We start from the raw sequence: 18248 nt of genomic DNA on the forward strand, positions 1-18248 counted from the left end.
CCCGCTGTTTTAATGCATGTTACTGCATGTTAGTGCATGTGAGCGTGCCCGGCTGGTTAGCTCACAGCTGCTGCTCTGCACTCCATTTGTATGGCGGTTACAGCTGATCTTCCTTTCGGCGGTATTGTTGAGAGCCGTGCAGAGGCAATAGAAATGCTCTGAATTTCACATTCAGCATTTTTCTTCATGAGCTCATTCCTTTTACTTTTTTCCTATTCAGGGACCCTTCAAGCTGTTGACCTTCGGGCCTTCGTTATTGGTGGAAAAGGCTCCGCTGTTTGCGGGAGCTCTCAAAGTATCAACGCAACAATGAGGATTCAGCTGAGGGAACTAATCATCCACTAATTAACACACAGGAACTAAAATCAACATCTTCAAATGAACAAAAAGTTAATCACATGAGGAGGAGTTTTTAGGTGGTGGAGAGAGCTGTAAACAGCAAATGGCGTCAGCGGCAGCGTGATTAGCAGATAATAGTGAAAAGTGCATTTTGCACCTCAATGATTATGACTGGATGTTACAAACGGCACAGCTATGAATGAGCCTGCGTGACTTCTGACTAATACTGTGATTCATTTTTGTTGAATTGAAATTGGCAGAATTACATAAAAAGAGTTTACTCAGGGCCTTGAAATGCTGTGTTACTTAACTGTGGTTTCATTTGACCGAGAGTGGAACCGGAGGATTGTTTAAATTCTATTCGGTTTTAGCAATGTTCAGTTTGACAGGCAGGGAAAGAAGTCGATCTTCTCTGCAGCTACAGTGAAGAGTAAAACAAAGCGACCCTCAGAACACATTCAGTGCCCCTGTTGCCAATTACCTCAAATGCCACACTGATGGGTATTTGGTCCAGAACTCACTCCATGAAAATGTCACTTTCTGTGCCAATAGAAAGTAAACAGCATTTGACACCAATTGCTGCTTCCACCACTTTCATTAATGACTGCGGGCCTGTTCTTCCTCAGGATGCGTTTTCTGATGTCCGGGCACCTTTTTTCTGCCCCGCTCATGTTGGTTTGTGTTGTTTTGTATCGTGCTCTATTGTCATACACTGGATTGTGTGAGACAGCTTCACATTGTGTGGTGTTTTATGTGTTATGTCATTTTCTGTGTTGTGCTGTGTTCCTCACACTCTCCCTGTGTGCCCTGATTACCAGCAGGACACTGACAGGTCACTAGCCTCCCACCCGGAGGCAAGACTAACCCCGTCTCTAAAAAAGGAACCTCTGCATACAGTAGCAAGGTGACAGTGACATGGTGGGGTGCGATCACACCTACAGGCTGTTGTGGCACATCCACACAGGTCTGAATGACGCTGCTCTCATCTGCTCCTGTGGTACTCTTTAAAAAAGCGGGAGTAGTCCATCTTCCTTGAATGTGGATTCCCAAATGATTACTTTTTGGATGTCAAAGGTTTACATATTTACCCACATTTGCAGATGTTTTTCTTGCAATGCTTTCCACATAAAAGCTCAAAATAACTGAAGAGGGAAATGTGCATTTTAGAGTTTATCTGCAGCAATGGACATGGTCTCAAGAGTAAAATCCTCTGATCCAGCAGAGGTGGAAAGAATACTAGAGAAGTATAGTGCTAGTGAACAAAAAATGTAGTGAGAATGTACGTACTAAAGTAAAAGTTCAAAGTAAGTTATGATGACACATGTAATAATAGGGTGCTTTGAGAGCTACTGTTAAATCATAGAACATAGTAAGGTTACAAAACCGATGTGTGCATTAATGTTAACTCATATATATATATATATGTAGAGCAACATCAGCAACTAGACTCCTGATGAGCACACCAACAGACTGTCAGTCTGTGCAGTCAACTGACAATTATAAAAATAACCTATACAGCTGCCATTCTCAGTCTAGCCCCACTAGAGTATACCAGAAAAGAGAAACAACTCAGACAATTAAACAAATGATCAATAATAAATTAAACCCTCTGTGGACACCGCGGCATCTCACACTTCTTTTTAGAATCAACAGTCAAATAAAACATCACAAAGACAGACAGCGTGGACATGGAAACAATACATACTCCACAGCGGCCGCGGCCACATACACTAATTCATTCATTAATATTAAAGCAAAAGAGCGACTGCACAGTTTTTACCGACCGCGTGGCACCCACTGAACTACGTTGCTTGGCAACAAAGTGGTCGTTGGCGTTCTCATCTGGAGAGTCCAGCAGTGTGTTGTTGTACTGACACTCATGACCTGCTCAAGGTTCAAGTTATTTTTTATTCACAATGTACAATATCCACTAACTGGTCCCAGTATAACCAGTCCACTAACTGGTGCAAGTATTGCCACCCTACTCTCTGGTCCCAGTATAACCATTACATTACATTACATGTCATTTAGCTGAGGCTTTTATCCAAAGCGACTTACAATAAGTGCATTTAACAGTGAGTACAAACTCAGAACAACACGAATCAAGAGAGTACAATTTCTTAAATAAAGTCAAACTACATAGTGCTATCAGTGAGAGCCATCGAAGTGTAGTCGAAAGAGATGAGTTTTTAGTTTGCGGGCGAAGATGTGGACACTTGCTGCTGTCCTGATGTCAATGGGTAGCTCATTCCACCATCGAGGAGCCCGGACGGCAAACAGTCGTGATTTCGTGATAACCAGTCCACTCTCTGGTCCCAGTATTATTACTGTCCACTGAATAACCTAACACTGTGCTCTTGACATTCAAAACATGGAATGAGCATCATTTCAGGGGTAAAAACAGCCGGAAACAGCAGAAAGTCCTCGCACACCGGACTGAAGGTAAGAGTGAACACAGAAGTCTGTGCAGGACAATCCACCAGCATGTTAGCATAACGCATGTTAGCATGAAGCATGTTAACATGTAGCATGTTAGCATGTAGAATGTTAGCGGGACGCAGTCTTCTACTTTAGCGGTCACAAACATTGTAGGTGTATCACGAAAGTGTTGCATTAAAAAAGTAATTAATTATAATACAGTAAATCGCCTCTCTGAACACGGAGCTGTCATCCAGCAGGCGCAGATATGACAGCCGGGTCAAAGGTCTGGCTGCAGCCTGCTAACGCTATCCGTCAACTTAAACATACCCGATGGGGGCGCGGCGCGAGGTGCTGCTGAGGTGCGACAGGCCGCAGCGGTCATTGCTGTCATTGTTGTCAAATTGAGATCTGAGCCAAAACCAGGAAACCGCACCCAAATAAAGACTTTTATTGGAGACACGTTTATGTCACTAACTTTGTAATGCAGAGAATCAAGGCTCTAAATGTTAGTCGGGACATGTTATTACTTTACAAAGGTGCCCCATTCAAATGTTTCCAAAAGCCACCCCGCCATGCAATTTAAAAGCGTGTTATCCAAAGAGAAGTTTCAGCAGGAGCTGTTCCAACCATGCTGATAAACCTAACAAAGCATGAGGCAAAGTGCCAGCAACTAAAGCACAGCTAATGCTTGTAAAGCAGCACTAATGTAACAATCGACTATTAGAATAAGTGGAACCACGTACTTTTCACATTCTGTCAAGCAATTCTGAAAATGTAATATGATGTAGATCTAATTTTGAAATTGTGTCCGTATGCTTTTTCTTAAAAGTCGCTTTCCTGCTGTGCGTGACCTTCGAGGTGTGATGTGATGCACAGCGTGGTGTTTAGCATGAGGACGTGGGCGGACTCATACAAGTCCACTTGCATAAATTTGTCCCACTCGCTCCCTGTCAGTGTTTATTTTATATTCTTCTACAGAGTTAAACATAAAGGGACTCAGCTCGGTGCTCAGCTGAGAGACTGGCAGGAAATGCGACAGCACCGGGAGGTGACCTCTCCAGGGGACTAAGCGTGTGTGTGTGTGTGTGTGTGTGTGTGTGTGTGTGTGCGTGTGTGTGTGTGTGTTACACAGCAGCAGTGAGAAGGTGTTGCTGCTCTGTAGTCCTGGGTCACATCGGCCGTGTGGAGGAGCAGGATGACAGAGCTTTAAATGGGGTCAGGGTCCCTGACAGAAGATGTAGCTCCAGACGGTGGTGACACGAAGCTTTAACTGGTGTAAACGGGACCTCGGCTCGTTGTCCTGTTGCCTCCTGTGATGTAAAGTGTCGTAAAAGCAAATGTAGTTTTACAGCAAAGTGGCTTTGTGTTGTTGCTGTATAAAAGTGTTTTTTTCTCACCCCCCTTTTCCCAGGTCGACACGTCAGCAAAGCGTTTCGGATTGGAACAACAAACAGAAGCATCCTGCCCGAGCTCCGTCTTCATCCATGGAGGCGCTGTTACTCGCTGCATACGGACAGGCTCGGTTGCACCATTAGTTTTGTTTCAATAGAGTGCGCCCGTTGTTAGAAACTAACTGGGTTAGATTAACGTGTGTCATCCAGCTTTCAGTTGGTCCATCTGTCTGATTCTGTGTCGTATTAGTCTCTCTGTCCACAGACACGAGCCACACTGGGCAAATGAGTAAAACCAGCAAAGAAAGAAACGTTATTCATGAAAGTCCCAGTTTTCTGTGTCTCCCATTGTGTATTAATATTTAGATTTTAATGAGTCAACATGAAAACATATTTTGCTGCAGAAGGGGCCAGGCCATACAAAATGCAGCTGCAGCTTTTGCTTTATAGACTTTTATAAGAACAAATGTCTTTGTCTTTTCTTTAACTTCAGGTTAGATTTATTGTATTTTAAAGGATACACCATTGAGGTTTTGAGTTTTTTTGTTGTTGTTGATCTTTAACATGCATTGGAGAAAGAAAATGATGATTTCTTTTTGGGCTATTTACAGCCTCTGTGTAGTCAAATATGCTGCCTTCAAGTGCACATGAGCCTACAGTATGTGTCTGTTTCCTTCCTTTGAATTGTTGGTGCATCTGAGTTCATTTATTGGGCTTGATGACAAAGAGAACAAAATGAATGTATATTTTTTGTATTTCTCTTCCAGCAGAGCACTAACAGAATGAAAATGAGATTATGTATAGTTGACAATAGAAAGTGTCCTATTACAAAACAAGTCATGCATTCAAAATTTTATGGAATCCGAAGTAAACATAGAGGATATTGAAATGACCGTAACAGCAGTTTTGTATGACTTTGTTCTCAAAATCATAGTGCATACTTTACATTTCACATCACAAAATTTGCTCTGTTTAACTAATTGAAATGCATATACACTTTCTCTACCAGGCAGGCATCCACTGGTTTCCATTCATTTTCATAAAAACGTAGTTGCAGACCATAGTAACTTCCTTGAATTGTGTAATCTATGCAGTGAAAATCAAGTTTCCATACATTTTTGTCAACCTTGATCAACCGGCATTGAAACAAGATGGATTTCCAAGCATATCGATACCTTGAATCACAAAGGGACTCATTTAAGACTTTGCATCTTAATACAACTGAAGATGCAAAGCCAGCTGTTAAATACGTTTGGAGAACAGCACAATTCCCCCTTAAAACGATCAAGATACAGAAGAAATAGACCAAAGACTGTTATTTGTAAACAAATAGCCTTTAACGTCGACTGTAATAGCAATTCTGCTCCCTTGAAGATCAAACCAAACCTATTGACAGCTCGACTTTGACGCCGGTATTTGACAGAGCTGTTATGGTCTCCGCCCACCAAACGTCACTTGCTCAGCTGTCAAAGGAAATTCCGCTTGAGTTTCAGTTTATTGAATCGCCCAGACCTGGAAATATCCTCACAATTACGACAGCACCTGAAGGCAGCAGTAGATCGTGTTGAGAGCTCATGTGGAGAAAGAGCGTAACATTATTTAGCCCTTTGCCTTTGGTCTGGCATGTCAGACTTTCCTCAGTGGTTTTTTTTTATTTATTTTTTTTAAACTTCGATTTAGAGCATAGTTTTCCCCCCCCCCCCTTTCTTTAATTGTGTAGATCCCGTAGTGAGCAGCTCGGTGTCCCGCATGGCTCCCCAGGCGGCCTGGCTCCTGGTGGCTCTGTGCGCTTCCCTGAATGCGCGCTCCTGCTGCGCGTATACCTGTCCGGCCATCTGCCGCTGCAGAGCCGACACTTTCCAGTGCAGCAGAGACACTCAGCTGGCCTCTCGGGCAGGAGCCACAAGTGAGCCACTGTAAGTAACCCAACCCGTAGATTCATTGCTGGTTGTCCGGCTTAAAACCTTTGTAACTTTACTTATGAATCTCACAGAATGCTCAATCATCTGTCCTTGAAAGAAGTCCCCACTCACGCCTTCAAGGAGCTCGTGGACATTACAATAATGTAAGTCTCTTTATTTCTTTTTTTATATGCTTTTGTTGGGTGAAGAAATATAGGTAAATACATGTTTAATGGAAAGGAGACACTTTCGCTAAGAGACACTTCAAATGATCAGATAAATTGTGCATTTTGTCTAATTGACTCAGTTAATGTTGCCAGAGATGAAGTTTGACATAATTTGGACGTTAGATTCAACCTAAAAAACCTTTGACTGCCCTTTGATAAACATTGACAGATAGGTTATTAGTAATATCAAGTGCTTTCCACTGTGAAGACCTGGAAAGAACTGGACAAAAGACTACAATTAATAGGCCTTTCACGAGACCTTGGAAAAATGTACCACCAAAAACATGCTTTTCCTCTAGCGCCCCCTATTTGTCTGTATGTGCAGAGCATTCACGATGTGTTGGTTTTGGATTAGAGAGCAAAACCAAACTACTAAGGTGGTAAATCACATAACTTATCCAACAGCGCAGGGGCATATTGTAGCACCAAAAGTCTTTCTGCAAGACACATCTGCACATCCACCTGCCTCTGGAAATTCAAAACTGAAGTACAATTTCATAAAACATTGTCGTAAAACTCTACAGGATGTTTGTATATATCTAGCTATATCTAACAGTGTTTTTTTTCTCTCCACTATTCCATTGTTTGGGGGATGTTGTGTCCTTTAAAACAACTCAAATATTGTAATGTCCTATGTTAGATTGTTAGAAATTTGATCTCAAGCAGTAATATTGAAAAATAATTACTAATAAAAACATTTAACGATATTTAGAGAATATTTAATATTTAGTTTGTTTTTCAAAGACGTATCTGTTATGACACAAGGAACTTTGACTCATGAATAATATACTATCACATCAAATATTTGCTGGAGGCCTGTACAGGATTAACAACAGTAGAAGAGGTGAACATTTGTTTACGACTATTTATTATTCCCGAACATAATTGTATTTCCTTGCTCTGGGGTTTACTTCCTTTAGTAATTCAGTAATGAGAGACAGAAGGTGAAAGTGAAAAACCCGTATCCAGGAATCAGATGGAAATTATTGATAAACATGATCTTTTTGAAAGAAGGAAACTGTAAAACGTTTCCCGCAGCTGAAGGATATAACAGTCAATTGAAAACACGACCTCTTTTCATCTTCATAGCTGATCTCATCTTTATCATGTTTAAAGCTACTAAATACTGAGTCCTAAAGCCAGCACATTATTCTGAATGGGTTTACTTTTTAATTAACATATCACTTTCAGTTTGATGAGCTGATAGCGCGTGCTCGCCCGTGGTGAAATCATTTGGAGGAGGTTTGTGTTGAGTGTGTTTGACTTTGCTCCGCTCCTCAGGGACAAGTCTTATCAGTCTCGGATACTTTCAGCACTAACACAGTGTGATCATTAGGCCCAAATTTTGCCTCTACTCGCAAAAAAGTTTTGTAGCGATAAAACACATTAAGCTGTCATCTTTTGAGCCTTTCGCGAGTTAGCCATAACTCCAGCAGTGTCAAGGTGGAATGACCTGCGGTGTGTGTGGTTGGTCACTAGTGACGCAAACTAGAAATCACTGCACAGCTTTATCTAGATGTAAAAACAGCTTTTAATGAGCTGTAAGTGGTAATTATAACACTATACATAATGCAATCAAAGGAGGCCATGAAATAAACAGCATTTAAGCAGTACACAGATGGAGTCATTTAATGTTTTTGTGTTTTTTTCGTTGTTCGAGATTGAAGCAGGGTGACGTTAACCTAAGAAAAGTGTGCACTGATTATAGAGCGGGAGAACACTATGATTACAAAAAAGAAGATGGAGAGCGGCTGGGTGAGGGAGTCCGCTATTCCTCACAACAGAAAAAGTGTTCAAGGACAAATGGAGGAGTCTCGTTGACTTTGTTTAGCTCTGAACGTCTTTGTTTAGTCCTCCTTTTTACACATCTCCACTTAGTCTCCCTGGCCCAGATGCATCCCTGATGTATGTTTGGAGCTCCTCCAAACATGAGGTGAGGCATGTGCGTGTCGTGCCCTAGAAATTGTTTAATATTCCCCTAAAGGTTTGTATCCCCGATATCAATCATCTCTGTCCTATTTCTGAAGTGCATTAAAGTAGGCAAGGAGCAAAATCCAGAACTTGCTTCGCTAAAGCTCCATGTTTGTGAGCTTGGTCTGAGACATTTCAGGGGTATTTTGTTTGCAGGCTCTTAATAATCTGTTGAGTGACGCGGAGCCGTGTCTTTGTGCCACAGTGGGATCTCCCAGAGCGACTGCGTCACACGGATACAGAGACATGCCTTCCTCTCCCTCCACAGCCTGACTCAAATGTAAGTGACGCCTTACCTTCCACAACACGTCAAACTCAAGCTCTCACGACGAAACCAGTTAGTCATTTGAACAGTCAGTAGGTGTTTTGCGTTAGCGTTAAAATGTCACAGGATTTAGTTCCTCAATCACAAAGCAGCGTTTTTAATCCTTGACTTCCAGAGCGGCTGACGTACAAATAGGCTTTTCTGCGTTTATTTGTTGACAGCCAGTAACAGCAATATTGTAATTACTGATGCCTTTCCCTTATTTTGATACCCACAGTTTTTTGCAGAACATCAACAGTCTGAGGGTTATTGAAAAAGGTGCCTTCACTGACCTCCCCAAACTGGAGTATTTGTAAGTCATTCTGCTTTACATTCATCTTTACATCTTAACATCGAACCCCCACTGACGAGCGGGTCATCATCATTCCACTGTTGATAATCTGCATTTCTGCGGCCGCATTGTTCAAAGGCACACCACTTTACTTTAAACATAGTGGATTGTTTGACATCATACTCACCAACTCTCCCCTTGGGTATGTTTTGTGTCATATCTCACAGATGCTTTATTTTGATCTTTGCATTTTTTCACGACTATGTCAAATAACTTGTTCCTAATGACTTCATATTATTGCTTTCTGTTTTCGTTCAAGCTTTTTAAAAATACCAATGTGTGTCCTGGGAGACTCCAGTCAAGAGCACGAAATGCAGTTTTAATAGATGAACAACGTATTGAGTTCATGTTTGCCGTGGATGCTAATTCAAAGTATCACCATCAGTATCAAGGGCACACATTTCATGGTGTCCTCTGACTAATTTCATTTCACACAATATGCAAATGAACTAACTTTGCTCAAATAATACTCATCTGTTTTCTTTTCAAAGAACATTATTGGCTTTATTTGCACTGTTTTGAGTATAAATAAGTGGTAGTTATAGTCCTCTTATGTTTTATACTCTATATTGGTAGAATGAAGGTTAAACTCTAGCTTTGGCTATGCATGCTCTGCTCTGTATTTAAGCATCAAAAAGTAGTAATGAAGAAAATAAATAAACATGACGCTGTCAGACAGAGTTGAATGAGGCATTGTGCAAACCGAATCATTAAATGGGTAAAAGTGGATATCGAAGGGTTAAAGGGGCGCCCAAGCCAATGATGTCATCAGGGTTATTTTCAGTTTATACCCAAGACTTCAAATATCTGACAAAAACCATCGACAGAAACTGGGGTTAAGGAGTTTGAAACACGAGTGCATGGAGGGTCTAGAGAAAAATGCATTCTGGGATATGAAAGCTCCAGCTTTTCAACCTGAAGATTTTTGGGGATTCATGGAGCATTCATCGCTGCAAATGAAACGTGAAGAATCGTGTTTAAGGTCAAGAGCAGACTGAAATGTCGCGATAAACAAGAACTGGAACCTGAACTGGAAACATCTCTTACCAACTCTGATAACCTGCAACCCTGTGACATTTTAGGATTTGTTCTTATCTGCTCATGATCGTCTGTCTCTGCTGCTCGTCTTCACAGGAGCATTACGAACACAGGGCTGATTCACTTCCCAGACTTCACAACAATCTCCTCCCTGGTGCCAAATGTTATCCTGTAAGTAATCATATTTAGTAAATAGTGTGTTTCTAGATTGGATTAGTGTCCTCCTGCATGTCGCAAAACTACATTTTCTTCATGTCCTGGTATCAGCAAGTGGAGCTCAGGTTGTTTATGTATACTTTCATCTGTCAATGTCACGATGCCGCGGCAAACCCTCCGACTGGGTCACCGTTCATCAAAGTGCTACTGTTTGTGTGAACATGCATCATTCTGTTTAACTGATATTTAAGCCAAACAGCCCGGGTGAATATTATCTCCTGTGTGTACAGAGAAATGTCAGACAACATGAGGATTGACATCGTTCCTGCCAATTCTTTCCGAGGTATCACAGAGGAGTATGTTGTCATGTGAGGAAAAGAGCCACATTATTTGTGTCACATTATCAGCGCTAAGGGCAACACTTTGTCCCCCACTTGTTACAATCTTATGAAAATGTGTTATGCGTTTGGATATGGTTATGTAATTAAATGTTCTCTGACCTTGGTGATATGTGTTTTTACAGAAAATGTGTAACATTGTGTCCTTGACAGGAACCTGTTTAGAAACGGCTTCAAGAAAATCAAATCTCATGCATTCAATGGAACCAAACTTGAAGCACTGTAAGAATTTTCTTTGTCTAATCATAAAAAATCTGAGTGTACCAGTAAACAAATGTTAAGTAAGACCAAACAAAGACTGGATGCCCTGTTGTTTTCTTGCTCTGCCTCGTACTGCTCAATGTGGGACGGGGATGAGATATGTGCAGACACCCCGCAGTCTAAAAATAATACTCATCTTCCTCAGTGTCACGCTGAGAAAACAAGTTGAACAAGATGAAACATTGTTTAAGGGGCATTGTTGCCCATTAATTATGTCATCTTGCATTGTCTTTCTTATTGCTTGTTAACAACCAAACTGCTGTTTGAACTGGAGGTCACTTGTTTTACAGTAGTTGTCTTGTATGTCTTGTAGGATTTTGAGAGACAACTGGGACCTCAGTGACATCGAAGAAGATGCTTTTGAAGGAGCCACTGGTCCGAGTTATCTGTAAGTGGCAATAATGCGAGTTGATAAATCCAACAAAACGAAAATGTCGTAAAAATCAATGATGGAAGAAGTATCCATATCTTTAAATTTAAAACAACAACATTCGGCTCATTGTTTTGGTTATTATGACCCACTATTTTGCCGTTTTTGGTTCACTCTCTGTGATATCAGCCAACGGATCTGCTTCCAGCCACAAAACCTCTGTTGGACTGACAACAATCAACATTGTGAAGCATTTAGTAACTAAAGGGACAGGTATTTCGTCTTAGGAGCTGGTGTGGGGGAAAACAGAGAAGATGTAACTAAAGCTTAAAATTAGATTGAATTAAAGTCTAAACATTCTGCATTTAAAATGTTAAAACATGTTGAAAGTGTCACAAGATCAATCCCTTATTATGCAGAATAGCCACTTTCAAAATATTAGTATTTATAGTTTAACATTTTCAAAGCTTTTTTCAAGCCAGTTTTTGAGACATGACGGGACATTTGGCTGCATGGGAGTGAAAAAGTGGTGAGCACTGTCGCCTCACATCAAGAGGGGACGCGGTTTGATCCCGGTCCTTTTGTGTGGAGTTAGCACGTTCTCCCCGTGTCAGCGGTTCCCTCTGGGTTCTCTGGCTTCCTCCGAAGAAACATGTCCAAAGACATGCAGCTTAGGGTAATTGGAGGCTCTACATTGCCCGTAGGTGTGAATGTGAGTGTGAATGGTTGTCTATCTCCAAATGTGCCCTTTGGTAGACTGGAGACCTGTGAACTCTGCCTTCAGCCAACATCAGCTGGGATAATAATAATGGAAGAGCAAGTTTGAAGTACATTTTATTGTATTGTTGTGCAGTTTAATCTGTAAAAATACATCATATTGTAGAAACTAAATATATGATTGAATACAAAACCTTTACTTGAAGAGTAACTAAAATCTGTCAAATTAAGTGGAGTAAAAAGGAAAAATGTTCTGTGACACGTAGAGAAGTATAAAAACAAAATGCTCATGTAAAGTACTTGTCCATGAGGATTGCACTTCAGTAGACTAAACTCTTGAAAATGAAACAGTCCCAAAGTTAAAGATAAGAGGTTCAAATCAAAAGAACAGGTCATTTATGATCGTGGCAAAGTTTAAACACGAGAGGACAAACATACATTTGCTATCTTTTGTTGTTTAAATCAACAGTATTAAGGCGGCCATATTTGAACTGGGCCAGTAAAGCATGCTTAATATTCACCACAATGTTTATCATTTGATAGTATAAACATTAGGGCAGTGACAGCCTGTCTGTGTAAACAAGCAACAAGGAAGTCAGGACTGCTGAATACTGATGAGTGAGCCAAAAGCCCAGTCTGATGCAGCTGCAGCTCACAAGGTCTGAGATTGCAGGCAACTCTGCATTGTAGATATGCAATCTCCTCTTATGAATTACAGAAGTATGTGTGGTATTATTCACTGACACCCAGGAAGAAACAATCTTCCTTTTGCATGTGCAGGGTCCACAGCGGTGCTTTTCGGTTACATGTGATGCAATTAAATGAGCAGGAGGAAGGGGATCCTGAATGTTATTTTGCTTTGGATAAAATATATTCCGTCTTTAAAAGTCACTAATTATAACCTTTATTCTGTGATGAAGTATTGTTGTTGTGAATGAGCATCTCTTTAGAAACACTTTGATGAATAAGAAAACGTGTAATTTGCGCTTGGCTGCCACAATCACGATAACTTTACGAGCTCCTACGAGAGATTCAGCAGATTTTCCAGAAATCACCATCAACAAAACAACTAATGTGAGTAAAGACTGACTTTGTATCCCTCCAACAGTTTGAAGACAAGATACACCAAAGCTGCTCTAGAGGCTGGTAGTAGTCCAAGGCCTTATTGAAACACTGCATTTTATTGGTAGATTTTTCTCTAACCTTAACTGACACATGCCTGTGTTCTCTGCATGTGTGAATCAGGGATGTTTCCTCCACCGCTCTGAGCTCCCTCCCCTCTACTGGATTGAGGCAGGTGAAGTTTCTGAATGCCAGCTTTGCCTTTGCTCTGAAGACACTCCCTCCACTGGAGAGCCTGGCTGAGCTGCTGGAGGCCGAGCTCGAGTACCCGAGCCACTGCTGTGCCTTCGACACATGGCGCCGGAAACAAAAGTAACTGAAACAAATCCATTTACATCTGCGTAAAGAACAAAAGCTGTGTCCGGTGAATATAGTTTACGAGTGGTTTGGTAATTAGCAAAGAGTTTAATGAACTTTTGTGACCTCTAACCTTTTCCCTTCTTTTTTATTTAAAGGGAAAGTGTCTTCAAGAACCTTACAAGGTTTTGTGATCTCAGCGAGTCTGAATTGTAAGTGACTGTACTGCTCACTGTAAAAAATGATTTTGTGTTGGTTAGAAATGGAAGACGCTTCAATACTAGGAACTAGGACAGCTAGCAGCACTCACTCTTAAAACTACTGTTATTTGTGTGGCATTTTGGTGAAATATTATATTGACAGGTTGAGGGATGGTATGATAAATGTTTTAAAAGAAATGACACCCACCTCTTCCAGATGAAAAGTGTACAAAAGGGGAGAGGTGATGGGGCGAAAGGGATTCATATTAGGGACCACAGACGAAGAAAACGAGCTGTGGCTCTGAACTTCAACACATATTCTAACTTCTAAAATATAGCTCTAAAAAAAATCAATCTTTTTTACAAAAATTATTGATTCTTTTAAATACAATCTAACCCCTGGGATTGGTCCAAAGAAGAAGAAACCCCCCCTCCAAAAGATATATAAAATGCAACCTTCCTTATTCTCCTCCTTCATATCTTTTGCATACTGTTCCTCGCAAGGATAATTTCCCTTGATCAATTGCAATTACTTTGTGATTTTAATAGTAATATCAATCGCTGTGTATTCTTCAGAGAGCCCACTGCAGATGACGAGGACCTTATCGATTACATGAACTTTCAGTACCTGGACCTGGAATATGATTGTCTTAAAAACCCCTTGGTCAAGTGCACGCCAAAGCCAGATGCCTTTAATCCCTGTGAGGACCTGCTGGGCTTTTCCTTCCTGCGCTTTCTCACCTGGATAATCACCATGTTCGCTGTGATCGGTAACATGGCTGTTCTGGCTATGCTGCTAATTAGCCACCACAAGCTAACCATCTCCAGGTTCCTCATGTGTAACCTAGCCTTCGCTGACCTGTGCATGGGATTCTACCTGATGCTCATTGCCTTCATGGACTACCTCTCCCGCCACGAGTACTACAACCACGCCACGGACTGGCAGACAGGGCCCGGATGTGGAATAGCAGGCTTCTTGACAGTGTTTGCCAGCGAGCTATCGGTGTACACACTGACTGTAATTAGCCTTGAACGCTGGCACACCATCACCAATGCCATGCATGTCAACAAGAGGCTGCGGATGCACCATGTGGCAGCCATAATGGGGGCAGGCTGGGCCTTCTCTCTGCTGGTCGCCCTGCTCCCTCTTGTGGGGGTCAGCAGCTACAGCAAAGTGAGCATCTGTCTGCCCATGGACATCGACACGCTGGGCTCTCAGGTGTACGTGGTGGCCGTGCTCATCCTCAATGTTGCCGCTTTCCTGGTGGTCTGCTTCTGTTACATATGCATCTATCTGAGCGTTCACAACCCAGATCACTCTACCCGTCATGGCGACACCAAGATTGCCAAGCGCATGGCTGTGCTCATTTTCACAGACTTTGTGTGCATGGCCCCGATCTCCTTCTTCGCCATCTCCGCAGCTTTGCGCGTGCCCCTCATAACCGTGTCTCACTCAAAGATCCTGCTCATCCTGTTTTATCCCATCAACTCCCTTTGCAATCCTTTCTTGTACACCCTCTTCACGCGGGCTTTTCGGAAGGACGTATGCCAGCTGCTGAGTCGCTGCGGCTGCTGCCATGCCAACACAGACTTCTACAGGTCACAGACTCTGGCTTCACACCTTAACTCGACCCAGAACATTTCCAGCAGAACGCCCCACTCGCTTAGCATCTACAACTATCACATTAAGATAAAGGATTGCTTTCTAAATAAAGGACACACATGACCTTCATCACTAGAGATATTATTAGGAATTTAAAGGAAGCATCTGACGCTGAAAGTGTGGTATTGCTTTAAAATGTAGGTACATTCTCAGTCTTGCACATGGCAGGCATTAGATCAGATTTTATCTAGATTAGACGACAAAGTGAGAAATTCAGTCAGGACCAAGACATCTCAAATTGAAGACAGCGGGTGCTGCCCCCTGCATTTCTGCACAATAACGTGGCACAAAGAAGCAGATGGATGGAGCAGGAATGGGGAACAAATAAAACAGACCAGTTTATTTGAAAATCTATCTGGAAGCACTGATGGTCACTTATGTTATCAAGATCAAAAACAATACTCTTGTGTAAGATGTTACGGGAAGAGACATTTAGTGTTATTAAGGATCAATAAGAATACAATAACTTTAATGTGATCAAACGGCAGGTTTTATTCAAGCTCAGACACAAATTTGAGTGCCATCTATTTGGTCATTGTCCTCAGGAGAGTTAAAGACTCAAGACATGCCATGGCAGCCAGAGAAAATGTCAAATGAAGTTCAAGCTAAATAGTACTGCTGTTCAAAATGTGATTTCCATAAGATATTTTAATAAAATGTTTGAAAAAAGGGGTTATTTGTGTTTTACTTATGCTAACCATCTTTATCAATTTCTTTCCCCTGACTCCTAGAGAAATGTTTGCATCTACAATGCTCAGCTTATTATATAATCTTTTTCTGACATCTGAGAAATGCTCTGAACAGACATATTTGGTTGGTTTCAGTGTAGCCATGCTCACGTTACTGATCACTGAAGCATCTGGTTTATAGAACATTTTGAATAGATCTGTACTGCATTATAGATTATTTTCTTCTGATTTCATATCCCATTAACTGTCCATCCCCTCTGGTTGAAAACATACACCCTCAGGGGATCCCCTCTGCCACATAGGGAACCACTGAAGCACAGTAGACTGAGAGAATGGGCACACTATACAATTTGGGATTTGAAGCAGTTATACATCAAATTAACTTTACAATTTAATACGAAGGAAACACCAGAAGGTATGCAACAAAGACAGTCACAAGAAATGTGACAATGCCTACAAAGTCAAACTGTCAAAACACATTCAAGGGTTTTTTCACAGATTTGTGAGTTGCCGCTGGAGTGTCTCACCTCCCACATGTTTTCTTTCCCGCTGCGAGTAGCTGCCAGAGTGTCTATCCAAAACAGTCAAACATTAAATTGATTTTAGTGTCCATGCTGACATTCATAATTCATTCATTCATTTGGTCATGTTTCAGTGAATTTGTTTGTAGTAGTTTGGTTTAAATAGTGCAATGATAAAACCCTCATTAGAAAAATAATATGAAAACGACAGGCTACAGGCTTGCACAGAAAAAAAGGGTTTATTGAATGCAGCACAACAGTGCAGTTTAGTGTATTTGAAGCATGATTAAAGGCAAGACATTACAACGTTTGAAACTCAAACAGCACATTAGGTACCCTCAAAGCAACATGATCATGACGGAAGAAAACATTCCAGATCAAATTATGTTTCACTCCACTAATTAAGAAAACTATTTTCAGCAAAATATTATACAACATAAATTCCTGTTTGTCTCAGTAGACTGGATTCACGAGCAACGCTGTTAATAATTGGTTCCAACATCGTAAACTACTTGCATTATTGCTCTGATAATTATATAATGAAAAATTAAATTAAAAAGTATGGAAGTAAAAATGCCATTTTATACCAAATGGCATGTTTTTTTTAACCAAATTACACCACCCACAGGTCTTAATTCCCTCATTATCTCCCCATTTTAAATCAGTTTCCCCCATTTCAATATGATTATCTTATGCGTTCAAGGGAACTTAAGAGCATCACCACTCTGCTTCCCCAACAGCTTTAGAGAAAACGTAGTCCCTGCCTCCATAACACATCACTCCATCCTTCAAATGAAACTTCCAGCGGTTCTTACTCCGGTGAATCTGCAACAGAAAGAACATTATACAATATTAAGAGCTAGTGATCAGCTCTTGTTGAGAGGCAAACAGATGGCCAGCGTAGAGTCAAAACGTTCTTACTTTGTCATACTGGCAAACAATTACATTGTCAGTGTCAAAGAGATCTGGGATGTCCTGCTCAATCACGTCATCACCCGAGTTCAAAGGATCCTGATCAATAGAACTTGGTTGTTAAATCATGTAAGGGTCAAAGACATGCTGCAAAACATGACTGATGAATGTACGTTACACACAGATCAGGCGGAGTTTCCCATAAACTGATGTTTCAGTGCTATGACAAAATGCATTTCCAACCTCTTCCTCTATGTTAGGAAGTTCTTCTGGTCCCTCGCCGTCACTGCTGGAGGAGACACTGTTGCCGTCGCTGCTTCCCTCTCCGTCCTGCAGCGCCTTTATGGCCTCTGCGTTGATTATACCCAGGAAGTCATTGTCCCCCAGGGAAATGGCCTCTTCCATGTCAGAGTCACCAGCAGGACCATCCAGTTGAACGATGTCTGACAGCTCGCTGTAGTTGAAGTCCAGGTCCAGCTTTGTGGGAATTGTGAGAAGACAATGCAACAGTTGTGCCGTTCAGAAATTTTTGAGTATGCTGAGGTAAAATGTCTTTAAAATTGACAACTTGGTTTAAGTTGAAAGCACAGTAGCAGGTTTTCCAAAATGTAGGCATCTGAGATCTTTAGGACGTAGTCTTCCAAAAACTTTAACCTGAAAGAATTTGGTAACATAAATGCAGACCATAAAAAATAAAAATGGTTGTTTCAGACAAACTTCTTTATCTTGACGTATCGTGTGGGTCCAAAAATGCTGGATCCTACACTTTCCACAATGTAACAGTGTTTTTCATTAGACCCTCTCTACTCTGTAAACATCTACGTCTTTTAAAACTCCACATTTTGTAGCACTGGTCGAGTGACCCTTTAAGGAATAGTACAACATTTTGGAAAACACACTTTTGCTTTCTTAAATGAAAACGAGAAAAGAGATGAAAAGATTTAAGTCCTGTTTATGTCAAACTAATTATGAAGCTAAAGACAGCAGATGGTTATGCA

The 18248-nt window shown here is 41.2% G+C and overlaps 2 protein-coding genes across 2 annotated transcripts in view; one reads left to right on the forward strand and one right to left on the reverse strand.

Annotated features, from left to right (window-relative positions):
- The first annotated feature begins 5691 nt into the window (after positions 1–5691).
- On the forward strand, positions 5692–15790 carry LOC137779607 (lutropin-choriogonadotropic hormone receptor-like). The gene is made up of 11 exons (XM_068567647.1): positions 5692–6067; positions 6145–6216; positions 8456–8530; positions 8793–8867; positions 10041–10115; positions 10391–10468; positions 10652–10720; positions 11073–11147; positions 13092–13280; positions 13424–13477; positions 14042–15790. Exons 1-11 carry the CDS (start codon positions 5901–5903, stop codon positions 15189–15191), a joined length of 2079 nt encoding a protein of 692 aa, XP_068423748.1. The 5' UTR covers positions 5692–5900; the 3' UTR covers positions 15192–15790.
- A 1177-nt stretch (positions 15791–16967) lies between these two features.
- Positions 16968–18248, reverse strand: part of gtf2a1l (general transcription factor IIA, 1-like) — a 4407-nt gene continuing 3126 nt past the window's right edge. Inside the window, exons 8-10 of the mRNA XM_068568765.1 lie at positions 17494–17727; positions 17260–17349; positions 16968–17163 (exon numbers count right to left, since the gene is read on the reverse strand). Of these exons, the coding sequence (XP_068424866.1) occupies positions 17056–17163; positions 17260–17349; positions 17494–17727 (432 nt within the window). The 3' untranslated portion in view covers positions 16968–17055. The remainder of the gene's footprint in view (positions 17164–17259; positions 17350–17493; positions 17728–18248) is intronic.

Source organism: Clinocottus analis, unplaced genomic scaffold (genome assembly GCF_023055335.1).
Source record: "Clinocottus analis isolate CAN_PGR_092001 unplaced genomic scaffold, fCliAna1.0.p SCAF_8, whole genome shotgun sequence".
Lineage (NCBI taxonomy): Eukaryota > Metazoa > Chordata > Actinopteri > Perciformes > Cottidae > Clinocottus > Clinocottus analis.